At 39.6% G+C, this 19,388-nt stretch overlaps 1 protein-coding gene and 2 long non-coding RNA genes across 3 annotated transcripts; 1 reads left to right on the top strand and 2 right to left on the bottom strand.

Annotated features, from left to right (window-relative positions):
- Nucleotides 1-4,286: 4,286 nt before the first annotated feature.
- Nucleotides 4,287-5,448, top strand: LOC114827512 (uncharacterized). Its single transcript, XR_003776597.2, has 2 exons — nt 4,287-4,793; nt 5,112-5,448. It is a non-coding gene; the product is annotated as an uncharacterized lncRNA (long non-coding RNA).
- A 3,479-nt stretch (nt 5,449-8,927) lies between these two features.
- On the bottom strand, nt 8,928-16,492 carry LOC114827248 (F-actin-capping protein subunit beta-like). The gene is made up of 5 exons (XM_070806919.1): nt 16,435-16,492; nt 10,138-10,411; nt 9,893-9,963; nt 9,461-9,579; nt 8,928-9,006 (listed from the first exon to the last, which is right to left on the bottom strand). Exons 2-4 carry the CDS (start codon nt 10,264-10,266, stop codon nt 9,462-9,464), a joined length of 318 nt encoding a protein of 105 aa, XP_070663020.1. The 5' UTR covers nt 10,267-10,411; nt 16,435-16,492; the 3' UTR covers nt 8,928-9,006; nt 9,461.
- LOC139189064 (uncharacterized) lies at nt 12,236-12,506 on the bottom strand. The gene is made up of 2 exons (XR_011572553.1): nt 12,350-12,506; nt 12,236-12,315 (listed from the first exon to the last, which is right to left on the bottom strand). It is a non-coding gene; the product is annotated as an uncharacterized lncRNA (long non-coding RNA).
- Nucleotides 16,493-19,388: the final 2,896 nt, after the last annotated feature.

The raw sequence follows: 19,388 nt of genomic DNA, 5'->3' as shown, positions 1-19,388 counted from the left end.
AAAATCTGCACTCGACGGAGCTTCAGAAATCGAAGAGGCGCCTGCTCAGAAATCGAAGAGGCGTTTGCTTTCTCAAAAACTGGGCTGCTTAGAGATCACGAGGGTTGATCTCAGAAATCTAAGAGGCGTTTGCTTTCTCAAAAGTTGGGCTGCTCAAAGACCACGAAGGCTGGTCTCAAAAATTGAAGAGGCGCTCGCTTTCTCAAAAGCTGGGCTCCCCAGAGACCACGAGGGCCGATCTCAGAAATCGAAGAGGCACCTACTTTTCCAGCCTTGTCAGCACCTGTCACACGCACACTCAGCTTTGCGGAAATTATGGGCATTCTGTCGAAGACTTCTGGGGAAGTAGAAAACACATGAATCTTACTGTTCAATCGCCCACTTCCCACACGCAACAATAGCTCATGGGTACCACAGAAAACTTTGCCAAAGTTCTCTGCCAAAGTTGAGCACGTGAAGCTTGCAGCTCCCACTACATCGCTCTGACCAAGAAGGGTAAAAGAATAGCAAAGAAACAGCACTAACAAAGTTTAGAACCATAAATTTTGAAGGTCTAGCTACCATATTATTACCCACAAGGGTAAAGGAACAGTACCACTGCTGGATAATTGGACAGTCCCTGTGTGTCAACCTCTGTGCTTCGTGGCAAGGTAGACTAGCAAACATGCCCAACCTTTACTCACATTCGAGAAAACACTCCCAATAAGATTGCTTGCTCCAAAATCGAAGAGGCACCGTCCTCCGAATCTCGAGAGCCAGACTCCCAACATGACTACTTTCTTAAAAATCGAAGAGAGGGTAAAGGAACAGTACCATTGCTGGATAATTGGAAAGTCCCTGTGTGTCAACCTCTGTGCTTCGTGGCAAGGTAGACTAGCAAACATGCCCAACCTTTACTCACATTCGAGAAAACACTCCCAACAAGATTGCTTGCTCCAAAATCGAAGAGGCACCGCCCTCCGAATCTCGAGAGCCAGACTCCCAACATGATTACTTTCTCAAAAATCGAAGAGACACTGCTCCCCGAATCTTCGAGAGCCAGACCCCCATCGTGACTGCTTTCTCAAAAATCGATGAGGCATCGTTCTTCGAATCAATCGAAGAGGCGCTCGCTTTCTCAAAAGCTGGGCTGCTCAGAGACCACGAGGGCCGATCTCAGAAATCGAAGAGGCACCTACTTTTCTAGCCTTGTCAGCACCTGTCACACGCACACTCAGCTTTGCAGAAATTATGGGCATTCTGTCGAAGACTTCTGGTGAAGTAGAAAGCACATGAATCTTACTGTTCAATCACCCACTTCCCACACGCAACAATAGCTCATGGGTACCACAGATAACTTTGCCAAAGTTCTCTGCCAAAGTTGAGCACGTGAAGCTTGCAGCTCCCACTACATCGCTCTGACCAAGAAAGGTAAAAGAATAGCAAAGAAACAACACTAACAAAGTTTAGACACATAAATTTTGAAGGTCTAGCTACCATATTATTACCCACAAGGGTAAAGGAACAGTACCACTGCTGGATAATTGGAAACTCCCTGTGTGTCAACCTCTGTGCTTCGTGGCAAGGTAGACTAGCAAACATGCCCAACCTTTACTCACATTCGAGAAAACACTCCCAACAAGATTGCTTGCTCCAAAATCGAAGAGGCACCGCCCTCCGAATCTCGAGAGCCAGACTCCCAACATGATTACTTCCTCAAAAATCGAAGAGAGGGTAAAGGAACAGTACCATTGCTGGATAATTGGAAAGTCCCTGTGTGTCAACCTCTGTGCTTCGTGGAAAGGTAGACTAGCAAACATGCCCAACCTTTACTCACATTCGAGAAAACACTCCCAACCTTTACTCACATTCGAGAAAACACTCCCAACGAAGCCTTTCGAAATATTCAGCTTTCTTTCCCCCCGATAATACCTCTGTAAACAAGCTATACTAGAGCAAGAATATCTCATATCATCAGGGTTAAAAGCAAGAGTATCCCATATCATGCTTTTTCCCTGTCTTTTCCTTTGGCCTTGTTTTTACCTGCAAGACAAGGAGAAAGAGAGCAATCAGTCAGCACTTGGAATCAAGCTTCCAGCCAAGAACTGACTGCCTGGAACCCCTTACCTGATTACTTACCTGGCATTGCTCTCGAGTACTCATCTTCAACATCTTATGTTTCTAGGGAAGATTCCGCATCTGCTTGAGGAACAGATAGGGCAAGTGCGAAGGATACAAGGAAGCATGTGGAGACAAGCGTAACAGCACACGTGCCGATACATCCATTACTCTGTCAAAAGCAAAAGTATCCCATATCAGCAGGGTGGAACGTACTCTAGATTTGATGGACTTGTTTTGACCCTCAAATTCTTCAGTCGGCCTTATACTCTGGAGGAAACCAGAAAACCCTCCAGCTCAGTTCAAGAATAAGCCTGTGGAAAGTTACTTCTTCAAAAGCAAAAGTATCTCATATCATCTCTTCTCATTTTTCTTCTCTTTATCCTTCATGCTGCTGCAAGATGGGGAGAAGGTGAACAATCAGTCGGAGCTCTGATTGCTTACCTTGTCTGTCACCTCTTTCAGCAGACCCCCTAGCTCGGCGACTTGGGGGACTCCTACTACATGGTTTGTATCGCGCTTGACCAAGCCTGAAACTACAAGTAAGCTTCAAGTGAAATTGATACATTACCTTGTGCATCTCCACCAGTTAAAGATACCACCCCTGGATGGAGGAAGAGTACTTCCAGAGAAGATGCCACATCTACCTATGAGACAGATAAGGCAAGTCAAGACGACTCTACACTCCGATACTTAGAAGTTTCGTGATTACGAGATCATTCTCCCACAATATTTCTTAATGTCATTTGTACTAAATCATTCACTTGTACTCACTAAAGGAGAGCTTGAACCTATGTACTTGTGTAAACCCTTCACAATTAATGAGAACTCTTCTATTCCGTGGACGTAGCCAATATGGGTGAACCACGTACATCTTGTGTTTGCTTTCCTATCTCTATCCATTTATATACTTATCCACACTAATGACCGGAGCAATCTAGCGAAGATCACAAAAAGCGACCGTTTTCGCTACCTAGGATCTATCTTGCAAGAGAACGGAGAATTAGATGGAGATCTCAACCATAGAATACGAGCTGGATGGATGAAGTGTTAGAATGCATCCGGCGTGTTGTGTGACCGTCGTAGGCCACTGAAGCTCAAGGGAAAATTTTATAGGACGGCAATAAGGCCAGTGATGTTGTATGGCACAGAATGTTGGGCAGTGAAGCATCAACACGTACACAAAATGGGTGTAGCGGAGATGAGGATGCTTCGTGGGATGTGTGGGCACACGAGAAAGGATAAGATTGGGAATGAGGATATCCGAGGTAAAGTAGGAGTAGCCGAAATTGTAGGAAAGATGAGAGAAAATCGGCTCCGGTGATTTGGACATGTGCAAAGAAGGCCGAATGACGCTCCGGTTCGAAGATGTGACTACGGGACAGAGGTTCAGGGCCGAAGGGGTAGAGGAAGACCTAGGAAAACTTTGGAAGAGACTCTAAGAAAAGACTTAGAGTACTTGGATCTAACGGAGGACATGACACAAAACCGAGCGCAATGGCGTTCTAGGATTCATATAGCCGACCCCACTTAGTGGGAAAAGGCTTTGTTGTTGTTTGTGGTGCTTGATGGCAATTTGTTTTATAGCCGACCTTGCCTCAGTGGACTCTCCAAGCTTAAAATGTTAGATTTGAGTTATTGCAAAGATCTTCTTGAAATCCCAGATTTACCTACAAGTTTGGAAATCTTGAAAGCAAATCAGTGCATTGCATTGAAAAAATGCCAAATTTTTCAGAAATGTCGAGTATGGTAGAACTCCCCACTTAGTGGGAAAAGACTTTGTTGTTGTTGTTGTCGAGTATGGTAGAACTGCATCTGAATTACTCCCCCAAACTCACTGTGAGATTCTAGGCTAGCATAAGTCGTTAAACACTATGAGAAGGATTCATATGGAAGGCTGCACCAATCTCACTGCTGATTTTAGGAAGAGCATGCTACAGGTCTCTCTCACTCTCTCTCTCTCTCTCTCTCTCTCACACACACACACACACACACACATAGATCCACACATACACGCCTAAGACATGCATGTATTTCTTATGCATAAGAATGACATGTACATTCTGAGTTTTAGGAAGAACATCCTACAGATCTCTCTCTAAGAGCTGTATTCTCCTCCTCTTTCTATCACATGCCCACAGAGGACCTGTACTGTACATGTACATGACACACGCATGCATAATTAAGGCTATTGCTTATACAAATTAATCGGGCTTTACATGGTATGCTCTAGGGATGGACTTCTTGCGGACATAGTGACATTTTTCTCGATGGAATTTATGATATTCCGGAGTGGTTCCAGTTTGTTGTTATTCATGAGCCCAAAAATGTTCATTTTAAAGTGCCTCAATTTATTGGTCATAATTTTAGAGGATTGACTCTGTGCTGTGTTTTCGAAACATATCGTCCTGGATTAACTGTTACAAATTTACAAAGGGTAAGGCTTTGCACATCTGGGGAGATTCTACTTCCAGTGTAGCTAACAGTGTACTCCGTTTGCAAAGTGTATTATCAAATGATGTACTCCATTTGCAAAGTGGGGACGAAGTCTCGATTTCTGCAGTTACAGAGGCTCATGGGAGAGGGAGACTGATGAAAACAGGAGTTAATCTATTCTGGGATGATGGTGATGGCGGTGACGCATCTCTAGCAATGACGAGATTGGTGCCGTACCGAGCAATACTTCATCTGACGAGGTTTGTACTTCCGAAATTATTAGAGTTATATCGTATATTTGCCAAATTTTAGCACCTAAGTTTAGGTTTTGGTTATTTTTATATTTTGCCCGATTTTTGCTTTTGGTTTTCTATATAATTAAACTTCTTTAATTAATAGCCTCGAGACCCAGGAAGACTATTATTTAGCAAAATATTAAATGATCGATGAATTAAAAATTTATTAATTTATCAAGGTATTTTTTATTTTTTTAAATACTATAAATTGTATTTAGTTTCGTATCTCAAAGATGTAAAGAAATCAACAATTAACTATAGTTGTATACTCTTCTTTCCTAGACTCTTCCATCTCCCTCAGTCCACACTGACGGTTGTCCGCCCATGGCTTCCGATCTCAAAAAGCGTGTGAAGGAGGCGTTCATCTAGAACCCCTTCGAGTTGGCCGTAGCATCTGTCAAGCCAAAATACAGGCATGAATTCTACCAGAAGCCAGAAGTGGTTGTTGTGACTATATTCACCAAGGGCATGGCAGACGTTAATGTTGAATTTGGTGAACAAATACTCAGTGTTAGCATTGATGTTGCTGGTGAAGATGCATACTATTTTCAGCCTCGCTTATTTGGAAAGATAATACCTACAAAGTGCAGATTTGACGTTCTGTCCACCAAAGTTGAAATTCGCCTGGCTAAAGCTGAACCATTACACTGGACATCTCTTGAATTCAGCAAGGACAACTCTGTTCCACTAAGGGTCAGTGGTCCAGTTGTTGGGGTGTCAAGTCCAGACTACCCATCCCCGAAACCTATCACAACCTCGTATGCGTCTCCAACTAAAAGAAAACTAGTTAAACACAGACCAAGATGGCAACAAAAACTAACCTTTTTTCCAATAGAAAACAAATGAATTTATGATGGTTCTATTTGAACCTCAAATCTGCTTCTATTTTTTTCCAATTCAAAATTATTTTTTTGAGCCCCCTTTCATTGCAAGTTTTTTAAAATTAAGGGGTAAAGGGTAATGTTATCTTGGGCTTTTACCTTGGGCTTTTTAGCTAAAGTGGATATTGAGACTGATATAACTCTTCACTTGGTCCTTGAGATTTGAAAGCGACAGAAGTGGTTCCTGAGTTTGTCCAGTTTTAATTATTTTGGTCATTCCGTGAAAAACTTTATTAAGTAAGGATCAAAATGAGAAAAAATACTCTCAATTTAATAAACAATATGCCAAAATAATTTGATAAAAATTGAGGGTATTTTTGTCATTTTATTCTTATTTAACGAATAATTTTTATGAAATGACCAAAATAATTGATTGTGAACAAACTTAGAGACTGATTTTATCAATTTTAAATATCATAGATGTAAATCACCACATCAAAAATGTCCTGCCCCAAACTTTTAGAGCAAGTCCACCGGGGGTGGGATAGGCCAGCACCTAGTGGAAAAAACAGGTTGAGACTCAGCCAATCTATTCCAGCCCGTGGAATCGACTGGCACCCAGCCCAAGCCAGTCCACAGGCCGGCTTAAAATTGACAGACCTTGGGACCGTCTCAAGTGACGCCTAGCCGACGTCAGCGTGGTGTCGAAGGGCAAGGAGCCACGGAGGGAAGGAGCCACGGAGCCGTCAACATCGCCAAGCTCGACCTCACTCTCAAAACCCCCCTTTTGTCCACCGGCAGCGGCTAATTCGCCTCCATGAGCAGCTTCCACCCGCTTCCCGCTTCCCGTCCTGTGAGCTCCTCCAAATCTGCATGTGCATTTCCTCCAAATCCGACTGCCTCCCGCGATTCAACCACCTAAGATTGGAACTTTTGAGCTTTTCTAGGAAAGTGGAATTCTGGGATTGGAGTTTTGGGGTTGGAGCAATGATTCTAAGAGTCGGGTTTTTTTTTATGTGGAAGGGATGGGAAGTTGCAGAAGATGAAGGGAAGAAGTCAAAAAGTAAAAATAAAATATTATTTTATAATAAAAATAATAATATTTTAATAAATTGACCAGCCTATTTTTTGTTTAGGAGTGGAGATGCTTTGGCCTATTACTGTTCACTAGGGTTTATTACTATTTACTTGAGTGGATAAATGCGCTAGGTACTAGCGCAAAGTCTTTAGGGGTGGACTTGCTCTTAGCGAAGGGCATGAACCCTAGACTACCACTAAAGTAAACAATCACTCACCTTAAATCTAAATGGAGTCTGAAAATTTCTATCAATACTCACTCGACCAAAAAACCTTATATAGCAAAAATTCCCCCATACTTTCCCCAAAAGGGTAATAAATTCCCTTTCCTTAAACCTAGCTCCACATGAGCTATTACAATTCTTCTATCAAATCTCATTTTTCTCTATTGAAACATTATTAGTTTTGTCTCCTAAACTTAAGAAAGCCCTCTCACGCTCCACTAATAATTCTTATGATATCATCATCTTCATGCATTGTTACTGAAGAAAGTTGAGATTTTACCATAAAACTAATTGGCAATATGTTATATAGGGAATAGTCCCACCTCTTATAAGCCCTTGTATGTTTTGTTTCCTCACCAATGTGGGACTTTGTCTTCACATTCTCACACGCCCCCTCATATATGGCGAATTTTCAAGCCTAACATGTGGACGATACAAACAGGGCGATGTGAGCACATGTGGCCATTAGGCTTTACACATGGGTCAACCTATTCATATACCATGAAGAAAGTTAAGGTTCCATCATAAAACTAATTGACAATATGAAGAGCAACTCAACCTCTTATAAGCCCTTTGCATAGTTTGGTCACTCACCTATCTTTGTCCTCACATTCTCACAGTTAGCACTATTCTTCACATATTTGATCTTCAATTTCAAATTTTCCAGCTCTCTATTCCTCACTTTGTGTCCATCCCGAATCAATCCTAACTCAACCAATTTGATTAATCATGTCAAATGACTCGACCTAACAAAGGCACCATTCAAACTAACAGCAAGTTCATATCACAACTATCAAGAGAAAGAAGAGTTGTTCACTATAACTTTAAATAGCTAAAAGGTGTTGAAACTCCTTTTTTGGTCAACACTAAATAAAGAACATTAAGTGTATACCTCAATCACATGTAAGTGTGAAAGGGGGTGAGTGTCAGGACTATATGAACACCTTCACCACAGATCCACGTTGTTCCTACCATGACAAGTAGAGTTTACCTCAATCACATGTATAGCATCCCATGCCCCCTCCTGCAGATAACCTCTCCTACCTTGTCCTGTCTTGGAGCCATCTGAAACCCCTCAGGGTGCGTTTGTTGCATTGGACTAACTCGGACTGGACTAACTTCAAGGACTAAGCTGGACTGGCTTGGCTTGGACTAACCAGGATAAAAATAGTTAAGTGTTTGGTGCAGTCCCGGACTAGATCTCGGACTAACATATTTTAGATTCAATATTGATGTCTTTTTCCATTTTTCAATGAAACTAAACTTTGATAATCTGCATCTATCTATCCAATTACTTGTCGTCTTCGTCAACACCTACCATTTCTCTCCCTTTTTACAGAAAAACACCAGCCACGCGGCCTCCGAGACAGGAATATCTAATTCCGGTTCCCTTTTGCTGATTGGGAACGATGTACAGTAGAAAGAACAGAGGAGGGGAAACTTGAAATTTGGGTGGAGATGATGAGGGACGGAGATGCGTGGCCATTTGATTTCTGGGAGACCCTTTTTGTGATCAACGGTGAGATGGCAATGCTCGGAGGGGACTGTTCTGATCAAACCACTATCATCTTCCCAGGCCCCAGATCCGACCAACCTAGACTCTTCTCCGAGCGAGAGTCTGGCGATTTGAGACCCGCTGGGGGAGTTGGCGTGTTGGGTCGACGATCCGAAGCGAAGCAAAAAGAGTTCGCGAAGTGATGCAGACGAGCGAAGCGGAGGAACAAAGCAGGTCTTAGCTAGTCCCATGGTTGTCGAGGACTCTCGCTAAGAACCTACAGTGAAAGCTTTAGTCCGTGCGAATCCCACTTAATCTCATTAACGTGAGTCCCGCGTGATACCAAACATTGGACTGGACTAAGAGTTAGTCCAGTCTAGTCCAATGAAACTTAGTGAAGGCAAACAAACGGGGCATCAAATAATAAAAATCAGCATATATACATGTACAAGAACATAAATTGAAAGTTTAGGCAGTATACCTTTATTAAAAAGCAGCCTACAAAACCTTCGTTATCATCCTCCCACATATAAACTGACGAAATGCCACCTTCATAGTACCTACCAAATTACCTAAGAGTGTTTAGTCTAATGGTCAGGCCCTTGGTTTGTTACCAAGAGGTCTGGGGTTCGACACCTCTCAAGGTACCCACCTAGCAATTGCTAGAGTTTCTTGCCTACCAAATGTTGTGGGGTCAGGCGGGTGGCCGAGTGAGTAGTCGGGTCAAAGACCCGGAGACACTAGATTCAAAAATAAAAAATAAAAAAAAATAAAAAATAGTACCTACCAAATTACCGGTTAACCAAGCTGTATGAAATCTTCAGAATGAAACAAAGAACTGAACCATTATGCTAAATAAATTGCACGACGATACTTTCAACACATTCTTGCCTTTTTCTTTTTTCTTTTTTCTTTTTTTTTTAAATTAGCTAATGGAAGAAATATTATTTTAGAAGTGTTTTATACAGTTCAACCAATGCAAAGAATAACACAAGAACAAGGTAAGTAAAGGACCTCACTGGTCAAGATAAATGGCGAAGATGTCGTTTGCTTCAACTTCAAGTTTCCTCAACTCTAAAGATGGGAGGCTGCTGTCTTCTAGTGGCGGATGATATTTGTTTGACCAAGGCGATCTACATGGAAATATAGTAGCACAAAAATATCAACATGGACAATCGATATTCACAGAACAGAAACGATTATACGAAAAAATAAACTACTAGATTACATAGTTATACATGTATTGCACTAATCACACCAATTAAATCAGCATATGAACCAAAACAATAAGTTATATTAATCAAAATATATCAAACATCCAGATTCACAAATCAAGGCCAGATCTGCTACCTCTAAAATGTCCCTAAAAAATGTAGCAATTAAAGTGTAAAACATCAGAAAACTAACACCAATCCATCAAAATTGACAAAGATTTGAGGGTTTTACCTGTAAGAGTCTGCGTCTCTGTTATATTCACACAAAATGAACTGCTTTCCGTATTCGATATCGCACAAAACCTGAATTTCGGGAAACCAGAGAGCAGCACGGTGACTTTAAAATTTGAATTTGAAGAGAACATTTTGTTTGTTTGTTTTTTTTTTTTTTTTTTTGGATTAAAATGAAACCCTTGAGAAAGAAAATGGAAAGTGAAAATTGGATTGGATTTTCTCGGGAAACAAACAGGGGAGAACCTGGAGGGGCTGATCGACTTGAGAGAGGAGATCAGAGGAGTGCTGGGGGAGAAGGGAGAGAAGGGCGGATAGAGCCGTCTCGGTGTACTTGGGAGGCATCCGACGCATCAGTCCCATCTCTGCTTCCATTTTCCCTATCTTCTTTTTTTTTCCTTTTTTTTTTCAGGTTCGAAATTCGGTTTTGATTTCTTTCGTTTCACGAGTCTCTAATTATTTTTTGGGTTGTTTGTTTGTTCGGGTTGATAAAACTCCAGAACGAAAAGAAAAGAGGCGCCTTGTTTTGGGGAAATTTTATTTAAATTCATGCAATCTCTTTTTACACTAAACTTAAAATTTTGAATGTTAATTGTCTATTTTACCTTATTGTATAATTACTATTAAGTACAAAGTGAAATTAATAATAAAACTCAAATTTATCAATAAACCCAAACATTATAATTAAACCCTACGATCATTCTTTGTTTATCATACGTTCATTCTGCTAAAACCCTAATAGCTCTCATAGAGAAAAATAAAATTTTCTATTGATGGATGGTGATTTTGAAGTTTTGAATCCTCCAACCAAGGTATGACTCAATTTATGAATATTTTGTTCGTTCGATTTCAATTTTTTAAAGTTTAGAACTTGTCGAATTGAACGATGTCTTTAAGGTTTCTGTTCCGCATGTGTATATCTTTCAGTCATGTTTGGTTGGGTGGTGAGTCCTTCATGAGCTTATAATTTTTTGCTTTATGGAAGATTTTTTGAGTTGAGGAAGTCTGGACTTTCCCATTGAATTGCCACTGATGTGAAGGGATTTTTTTCGAGAAAAATCTTGAACCTTGATTCTACAGTCTTGTTGACTCTTTTGGGGGTTTATTTTTCGATTTCCCAAGGACTAAAACATTTTAGAAGCAAATGGTTTATTGGCTCAAAGTTTCCAACATTGTTTCCTGCACTGGAAAATCTCTGCACTAAGCAATTATTGGATTACAAAATATCCATTGCCATCTTTAGTTTTACTAACTTTGAGGGATACATGTCGGGATCTAGGTGAGCCTTGTCCCTATAAACCTGATTACTGTAAGTCAGAAAGCAAGGATAATCTCTGATTGTATTTTTCGGGGGTCTCCCTCTCCCTCCCAATATGAAAGTTATTGTTGGTCCTACATATTCCAAACTCCATTTGTTGTGTAAGAGGAAACCGAAAGGTAGTTGAAGTTGTCTGTTGTTTACTATAAAATGGGGCTTGATTTGTTTTTAGTCAGTAATATGAAAACATTGCTGCAGTTAGCTATATTTGTCCATTTGTTTTAATCATAACTTGAAGATTTTTTATTGTAATCATAATTTTGTCATTTATTTTTTAGCAACAAGAATTCAATGATGCCTTTGATCGAGGTAACGAGGTTGGACAAGAATGTGTGGTGGATTATACTGATCAATTTACAACTTATGAGGTAATTATATATTTATAGTGTCGTTGACGGGTTAGTTAATTTTAGAATTTTACTTCGAAATAAAATATGTGTTACGTGCAGATATTCAAAGGAAAAGATGCATTGATTACATGGGTTTGTGAACAGGGAAAGCTGAATAATATGGTAATTATTATTAAAAGGTCTGATTTAGGAGGTGAAGGTAATACTGTGAGTCGCCCTCGACTAACATTTGCTTGTGAGTCGCCCTCGACTAGCACTTTCGAGAAGTTGTGGTGATACTGTGACTGACATTTTCTGGGCTCACCCTATTAGTATTGAGATATTACGAGCATTCCCACATGTACTTATCATGGATTGCACATATAAGACTAACAGGTATCGTTTTCCACTCTTAAAATTGTGGGTGTGACATCCACTAATATGACATTCTCAGTTGTTTTTGTGTATATAGAGGCTGAGAAAGAAGACAATTACACTTGGGCCCTGACTAGATTAAAGACATTGCTTCATGGCTATTGTCTTCCTGGGGTTATTGCCACCGATCGATCATTGGACGTGGCGAAAATTGTTCCATAAGGACTCAGAAGTATCAAAATCGCTACTTGGAAACCTGCTATACCAACATACAAGTAGTGCAGATGGAGGAGCTAGCCAGTTTATTAACACAACAATAAACTTCGTCACGAATTAAAACGATGTCATTCAAAACAGTAAGTAGAAGTTTAACGGCAGCAACACTAGACAATCACTATCAGTCTACCACCCACCAAAGAGTAGGGAATATATCAACTACACATTTTGTTTTTGAGGTCACATGGAAAACTCTATATAGACAAGTGATGATCTCATTTTGCATTGCTTTGCATCACCAGGGTTACAGAAGGAGCATCAATCCTTTCTTTTCTTCTTATTCTCATTCTTCTCGGCCAAGTTCTTCAACTGTGGTAAAGAAACGATAGTCGTTTTAGTTAACAAGTCTACTTAGCCTAACAGATATAACATCTCACAATATAAAATAAAAGAGGAGATGGTCTAAGCACCAACAGTCATAAATATGATAGAAAACAAGACCGAGATAAGGATTTTGCTCTTAAAGCATTAACGAGAACTTACCATGATAACCAGTATATGGACAAACACAGCAACAAAACTGAAATACAGCTGCAACACAATTTCAGAGAATGTTGGAGATATGCCCTGAAAGTCAATCTTTGGAAGAAACCTTTCAGGACAATGAATGAGTGTATAGATGACTCTTATACATCAAAAGGCAAAGATACTAATTAGGACTGTCTCAATAAACGATATATGTCATAAATAGTGAATCCATGGACAATGGATCGATGGAAGAAGTAATCTAATGATGTTAGACTACAGATACCTTCTTCACATAACCATCATGTCCAAAAAGGTTCCTAGTCATAGGATTGTCAGAGGGATACTGACAATGCATAGACCAGTACATACTATGTCCCCTTCAATTGGAATGATGGAAAGTCTCATCCCATTCGTGTAGTGACACTAAGACAGGTATGTAGGTGCTCATTATGGGAATGAGTTCACTGAACACAATCGAACGAGAGTACTTGCATGGAGGTCTACTTACATGTGAAGCAAACAACTCTAATGGTTGGAATAATGTAAGTAATTCTTTGACCTGAGACATCATAGTTGTCTTGGGGATACGTTGTTGATCATTTTGATAACGAGACGTGACCACACCTCATCTTGGGTGTGTTCTATGCATTGTTGAGGTCAATGATTTATTCTCAGAGGCATGTGAATGATCAACAAGGGATCTCTAATCCTCGTTATGAGAGGATGAATACTTTAAGATATGATTCGGGAATATTCGGCCGAAGTATCGAGCGTAATAAAGGAAATCGTTCCTATACGACTCAATTGAATCATATAACATGGAATAATCACATTAGGGGTTTGACATAATATATCCATACCCTAATAATGTGATTGAGAGTATTGTTTTAAAGAATGATCGAATTACATTGTAATTCCAACTGAATAGGTTCTCCGAACAAATTCTACATTAGCTTGGGTAACCATGATATATGGTTAGATGTCACTCATAGCTTGTGAGTTCTTCTAGATGATTAAATAAGTAGTCGTCAAAGAAGAAGGAGAATTAAAAGTAAGTTTTAATTCACTAAGTGATTGGATTAAATATAATCAATTGGATTGGTGCCAATCACCTCACTACCTTGCTAATTAGAACCCAAAATAATTGTACACCGATACACTCTTGTAATGAGACAACTAATGGATGATGGAATAAATTAATTGGATTAATTAAGTGTTATGATTAATTAGAAAGTCTAAAGAAATCATAGAAGCGATGAAAGATCGTTTTTGGACTTAAAGAAAAGTTCGGGTTAATATGGGCCCATTAAGCCCAAACCCATTGGGCTTTTATTTAAGCATATGATGACTTGAAATAATAAAAGCCCAAAGCCCAAACAACACTAAAGGGGCCGGCCAAATAAAGGGAAAGGGAGAGAGAGGGAGTCAAGTTGTTGGCTAACTATCTTTGAGATATAAAAGGAACTTTTAGTAAAAAGTTTCATTAGGGTTTTGTGTGTTCATTTTTCACAAAAGAAGAAAACATCTCTCTCTCCAAACACACACACAAGGCCGGCCACCATAAGGGAGAAGTAGCTAATCATCTTCTCTCCCTTTTGGTTATTCCTCCATCCATCTCACTACACTAGTGGGTGTGGATCTTTAGAGGTCTTCAACCTTGGAGACTAAAGGAGAGCCAAGGAGCACTCATTCTAGCAAGGTGGAGGAAGCAAGGAGGGAGGCTAGGCTTAAGGAGTTCCAAGAACAAAGAGCTTGAAGGTGGTCAATCCTTGGTCTCAAGTCTAGATCAAGAGGTATAAAACTATACCTTCACTTTGTTCTTCAATAATTTCTTAGATGCATCATATATGAACCTATGCTTCTTGAAGGGGATTTGCATGACTATAGCTTTGATATTATGTGATAACATGCTTCCGTTGCTAATGTATATAAATTTTGAATTGTATATGCATGCTAGTCACTAGAAATCCCACATAAATCTCATTATATTCCTTCACATATATCACCCTGTTTTAGCTTTTATACACAAAATGTAGCATTGCCCATCATTCACATGACTAATTGATAATTCCTTACCTCAAACTTGAAAAGAGCTGCAAAACCCCCAAAGACAGAAGAAGCAAAGTGTAACCAAATTAGCATAGAAAGGCCAGAAGAAAGCAAACCCCCCAGGTAAAGGTATTCCTGGCGCCTTGCCAACATGGCTGCTGCTGAGAAACAGCCAAAGTACCATAGCTGCAATTGAATTTCAGAAAAGAACTAATAAAAGAAATGCACGTGGACTAAAAAGAAACTGCTAGCATCATTGCTCTCATACAATAAGCAGTATGATCGCAACTCTCATCAAGCGAAAGTATGTATAGCTCTTTTCAATTTGTCCCGAGAGGGCAAAATAGCTTGAAAACATGACAGTCAATAATGTACAAGAATCTCATTCTCAAACTCTCTTGATAAACTTTATTAAAGCATGAGCTACGTATATATGAAATTATTAAGCTCCCCTCGAGCTTAATTTAGGTTTTAAACATTCCCAACTAACGGATCAAGTATAATCTAAGCCATAATCTATCGCAAAAACAAGGAACAATTTTGATCCTTATTTTTTGAACCATTCAACCAAAGAATAAACCATGAACTAAGTTACTACTATGAAATTCCCATATGTTATTATTGTAGTCACAAGATGCCTTCAACAGGAAACCAGATATGGCCTATCGTTTTCATGACTTCAATAAATCAACACACACAAGTTCACAAGTTTAGTACGCAATACTTTAATAGAAAAAAGTAACTTACACGGGGTGGAATGCAATTGCATTTACTGGATACACAATGTCCCTTCCAGCCTCTGATTTTCTATGACATTTAAATGCAAATCTGCAAAAAGGTTAATACCATTAACAAATTAAGGATAAAGATACGGGTGAATGATATTACATTCACAAATTATTCATCAATAACTGCAGGAAGATAAAGAGAGTTTATTTAACAAATCCTACCTCTTGATTGCAAAGTAACCACACCATGCATCCAATGCAAGAAATGACGTTCTCAGAGCACCCATTCCGACCGAAACTAGAGACATAATTTACGGAAGCAAAGAGACTCAAAACAGCACAACCACACCCATTTCTCCCAAACCCGCTTATAACGCTTGTCCATGAAACCACGTCCCTTTTCGGCATGCTTTCAAATAACAAAATAGCATAACCCATTTCCCCATTCTTCCTAAACCCATCAATCATCGCATTCCACGCAACCATACATGGTTCAGACATTTCCTCAAACACCTTATGCGCATCGCACAACTTACCAAGCTCAGCATAGAAGCTCACAAATGAGGTCTGTATAAAAGGGTCGCGCAAAGTGTATGGGACCCATCGAGGAGTCCAAAGAAACCAAATCCCCGCGCGACGACGACGGAGTGCCGGTCGATTCGACTCCCCGCGGGTCTGACGATCTAGAGGCTGCCAAACGGTAGATTCACGATGGCGGGAAGATTTAGCAGGGGGAGAAAAGGCGTTGATGGAGTGATGGCTAACAAATGGAGGAGCAGCTCCTTCTCCTTCCTAGTCTTCTTCTTCGATTTCAATCTTACATCTGACTAAAAATTTGAATGGGTGTAAAAATAAATCTACATACTGAATTAGGTTTATAAGGGTATATTAGGTATTAAATTTTGGTTTAAAGAGATAATAATAGTTTAGTTAAAAATCAAATGGGTGAAAAGAGTAAATTGGGTGTAGAAATAGGTTAGATGGGTTTAAATAAAATTACCCCTTGTTTTGTTTGACCCGAGTTTCCCTCGCGGGAACTCCTCAACTCCCCATTCACACAGTTATTTGTGACTATATTATTATGTGAAATTTTATTTAAACTCATTAATAATTTTTCCACGTCCAACTTTCATGTACATGTCTTAGAATTCGGATGTTCTAACTTTGATGCTTCTAGATGTTTTATTTTCCATAGCACTATTCACAATCTTGTTCCCTCCATTCAATGGATTGTCACAAATTTGATTTCACTGATTTGGACGTTTCTAACTGAAACCACTTTATGTGGCTATAAGACGTGAATCTCCACTTGACTATCAAGAAGCTGAGAAACCATTTGTAGCCAACAATGGTAAAGAAGAGCTGAATAAGCCTCTGTCATGATCTTCATTCAAAGACTTATGCTTGAAACATAACAAATGGAAGTACCTCCCTAACAAGGATTCCATGGCTCGTTGGCTCACTCTTACAGACCATTTAATCATGAAAGTTATTGCCTGAAGCATACCATGATTACGTCCATGAATGAGTACGATTTTGAAGTTTATAAATCCTATCGAATTTTGATTAGAGAATACTTTTCTCATCATTTCTTATTTTTAACTCGCTTTCGAAACAGCAGCATAGAGAGTGGAAGTTTACCAAATTCTCAAATCTGATTACTACAAAAAACGTGTGAGAAAGGTATAGACCCAACTTCGGCTAGAGTCTACCGAACAGTATAAGCCCAGTTAGGCCGAAGTTTACCGAATGGCTTGACCCAGTTTGGTCAAAGCCCACCAAAATATATGCTCTGCTTCAGTGTAGAGGCATACCGAACAAACCTCTCCAGCTTCGATTGGAACCTTTCGAACTCAAGTATGGGTTTGCCTCTCTAATTTCGAGTTTGTTTTTACAACATATGGTAGAATTAGGGCCTGTCAAGGTGTGGCATCACAACTCGAAGTGTGATCCTTGGCATTTAAGACCTAAAACTTCAAGAATAAGGGATATTGTTCATGAACCTCAACCTTGCATAATCTACTTCCATTTTGGTGGACTAGACTCATTGGTTATGCACCTCTTCATGCCCCTACCAATGTCGTTAAGGAGTACCATTCTCGTAATCAATATGTGAGACTAATTTTTCTCCAAAATTTTGACATGGATGACCTTGTTGGGAGAATCTCTTTAGTAACTTTGGTTTACTTTGTGGATAATCATATCGACTTTGTGGATAATCTTATCGATATTGTCCTCGAATGTGGGAAAATTAGTTGTCTGGATAAATGCGACACTACGCACACTAACTTATACCTAAATCACATCTCTAACTACGACTTTAAGTTTATCCAACCTGATTAGGAGCATTGGCACGCTTCTCGTTGTATAAATGGTACTACATTACCATTTAAGAAACCTTATGTTCTTCTCATTCCTGAAGAACATCGTTGAGTCTTTAGGATAATCGAGAGAACAATGATTATGAATGAAACCACTGATGAAACATAGAGTGGAATGTCTTTGCATCACCCCCAAAATGAACCTAAAGTTTTATTTTAGGGCCAATAGGCTACCTCCCCACTAGGATACGCCATGTGTGGCCGGCTTAGAGCCGGGTGATTCGAGTAGTTTACTTGCCATGGCATGACCGTTTGGTACACTTAGGCCGAAACGCATCTCCTTACCCAAAGTAAGGATCTTGTGTTTGCAAGCGCACACTTTGCCAAGCTTATTCATTTGGGAAATTGGATTTCTAAATCATCCCTAGCAAAGATACGAAATGGCCCTCTTTTCACAGTGTATTCAAGGGAATATATGTGGACTAATCCAATCAAAATGTGGGCAATATAAATACTTATGGTTTTGGCTGATGAATCAACAAACTGGTCACATGTTTATCCACACACACTACTGCTAAACCTCCTGGCCGATTTCAAGGCACCACCACCCTAATTATCCTATAAAGTCTAGAATACTAAACAATACCAGAAAGTTTATATCGAAGGTTTTTGAGAAGTATTGCATTTTTTTTTTTGGGGTTTATAATTGGACATTGAATTCCCATGTTCACCCCAAAACAGCCTCACAAAGTGATCATATTTCTAGAGCTATGCAATCATGTACACCATTATGTTGATCTACTTTAAGGCCATTGCCACCCAGCCTATTCGACATTACAGTTGGTTTCTAGGGACGAACCTGACGTTTCATACTTACACATTTGGGTGTGCATTCCATGTGCCAAGTTTGCGCCACCGCAACATACCAATATGGTTCCTCAAAGAAGAATGTGAATCTTTGTCGATTATGATTTTTCTTCGCACTAGCTCTTTGCAACCCTTGCATGCAATTTCCTTACCACTCATTTTGTGAATTGTCACTTCAATGAGATAGTCTTCTCGCTGTTAGAGGGAGATAAGAATGTCAAAGTTCCTGTATAATGACATAGATTTGCGTGGACGTTGCCCACTATGTCTCATATCCACACAAGTGTGATAAGTATGTGTGATGTATTCTAACTTTCAGAATGTTGGTCCAGTCGCATTTCTTTGATCTAGCTAAAGTGATGAGATCATATACTAGCTACAAACATGCATGCAAGGATATATGTACTTAATGGACGTTGAGTCAACATTCCTGAAGGGTGTTAGTTGTCTATGTTGGGCGACTTGGTACCCTGGTGGATTGTCAATCAATCTGTTCTTGGCCTGAAGCACGACATATCACTCGGTTCATAAGATTCACTTCCCTAAAAGAGAAAGATCACGACACAACGTGAATTCATGATCGATTGTCATCTCAAATAATTTCCACCTCAAGAGATTAATCCGGATTACTCCTGAGACTTGAAGTTCTTGGTCCAGTATACTAGTTTAGATGAGATATGGAATTGGAATGAGATTATCATCAATGATGTTTTCACTTATATGGTAACTACAAACATAAATGAAAAGCGACGATTTCGAATTACGT

The sequence above is a fragment of the Malus domestica genome, chromosome 10 (assembly GCF_042453785.1).
Source record: "Malus domestica chromosome 10, GDT2T_hap1".
NCBI lineage: Eukaryota > Viridiplantae > Streptophyta > Magnoliopsida > Rosales > Rosaceae > Malus > Malus domestica.
This window is presented reverse-complemented; position numbering and strand designations above follow the sequence as displayed.

Coding starts and splice junctions, on each gene's coding strand:
- LOC114827248 (XM_070806919.1), bottom strand. CDS start 10,266: ATGGAAGCAGAGATGGGACTGATGCGTCGGATGCCTCCCAAGTACACC. Junction 9,964..10,137: donor AAGTCGATCAGCCCCTCCAG/GTTCTCCCCTGT, acceptor CCCGAAATTCAG/GTTTTGTGCGATATCGAATA. Junction 9,580..9,892: donor AGAGACGCAGACTCTTACAG/GTAAAACCCTCA, acceptor ATTTCCATGTAG/ATCGCCTTGGTCAAACAAAT.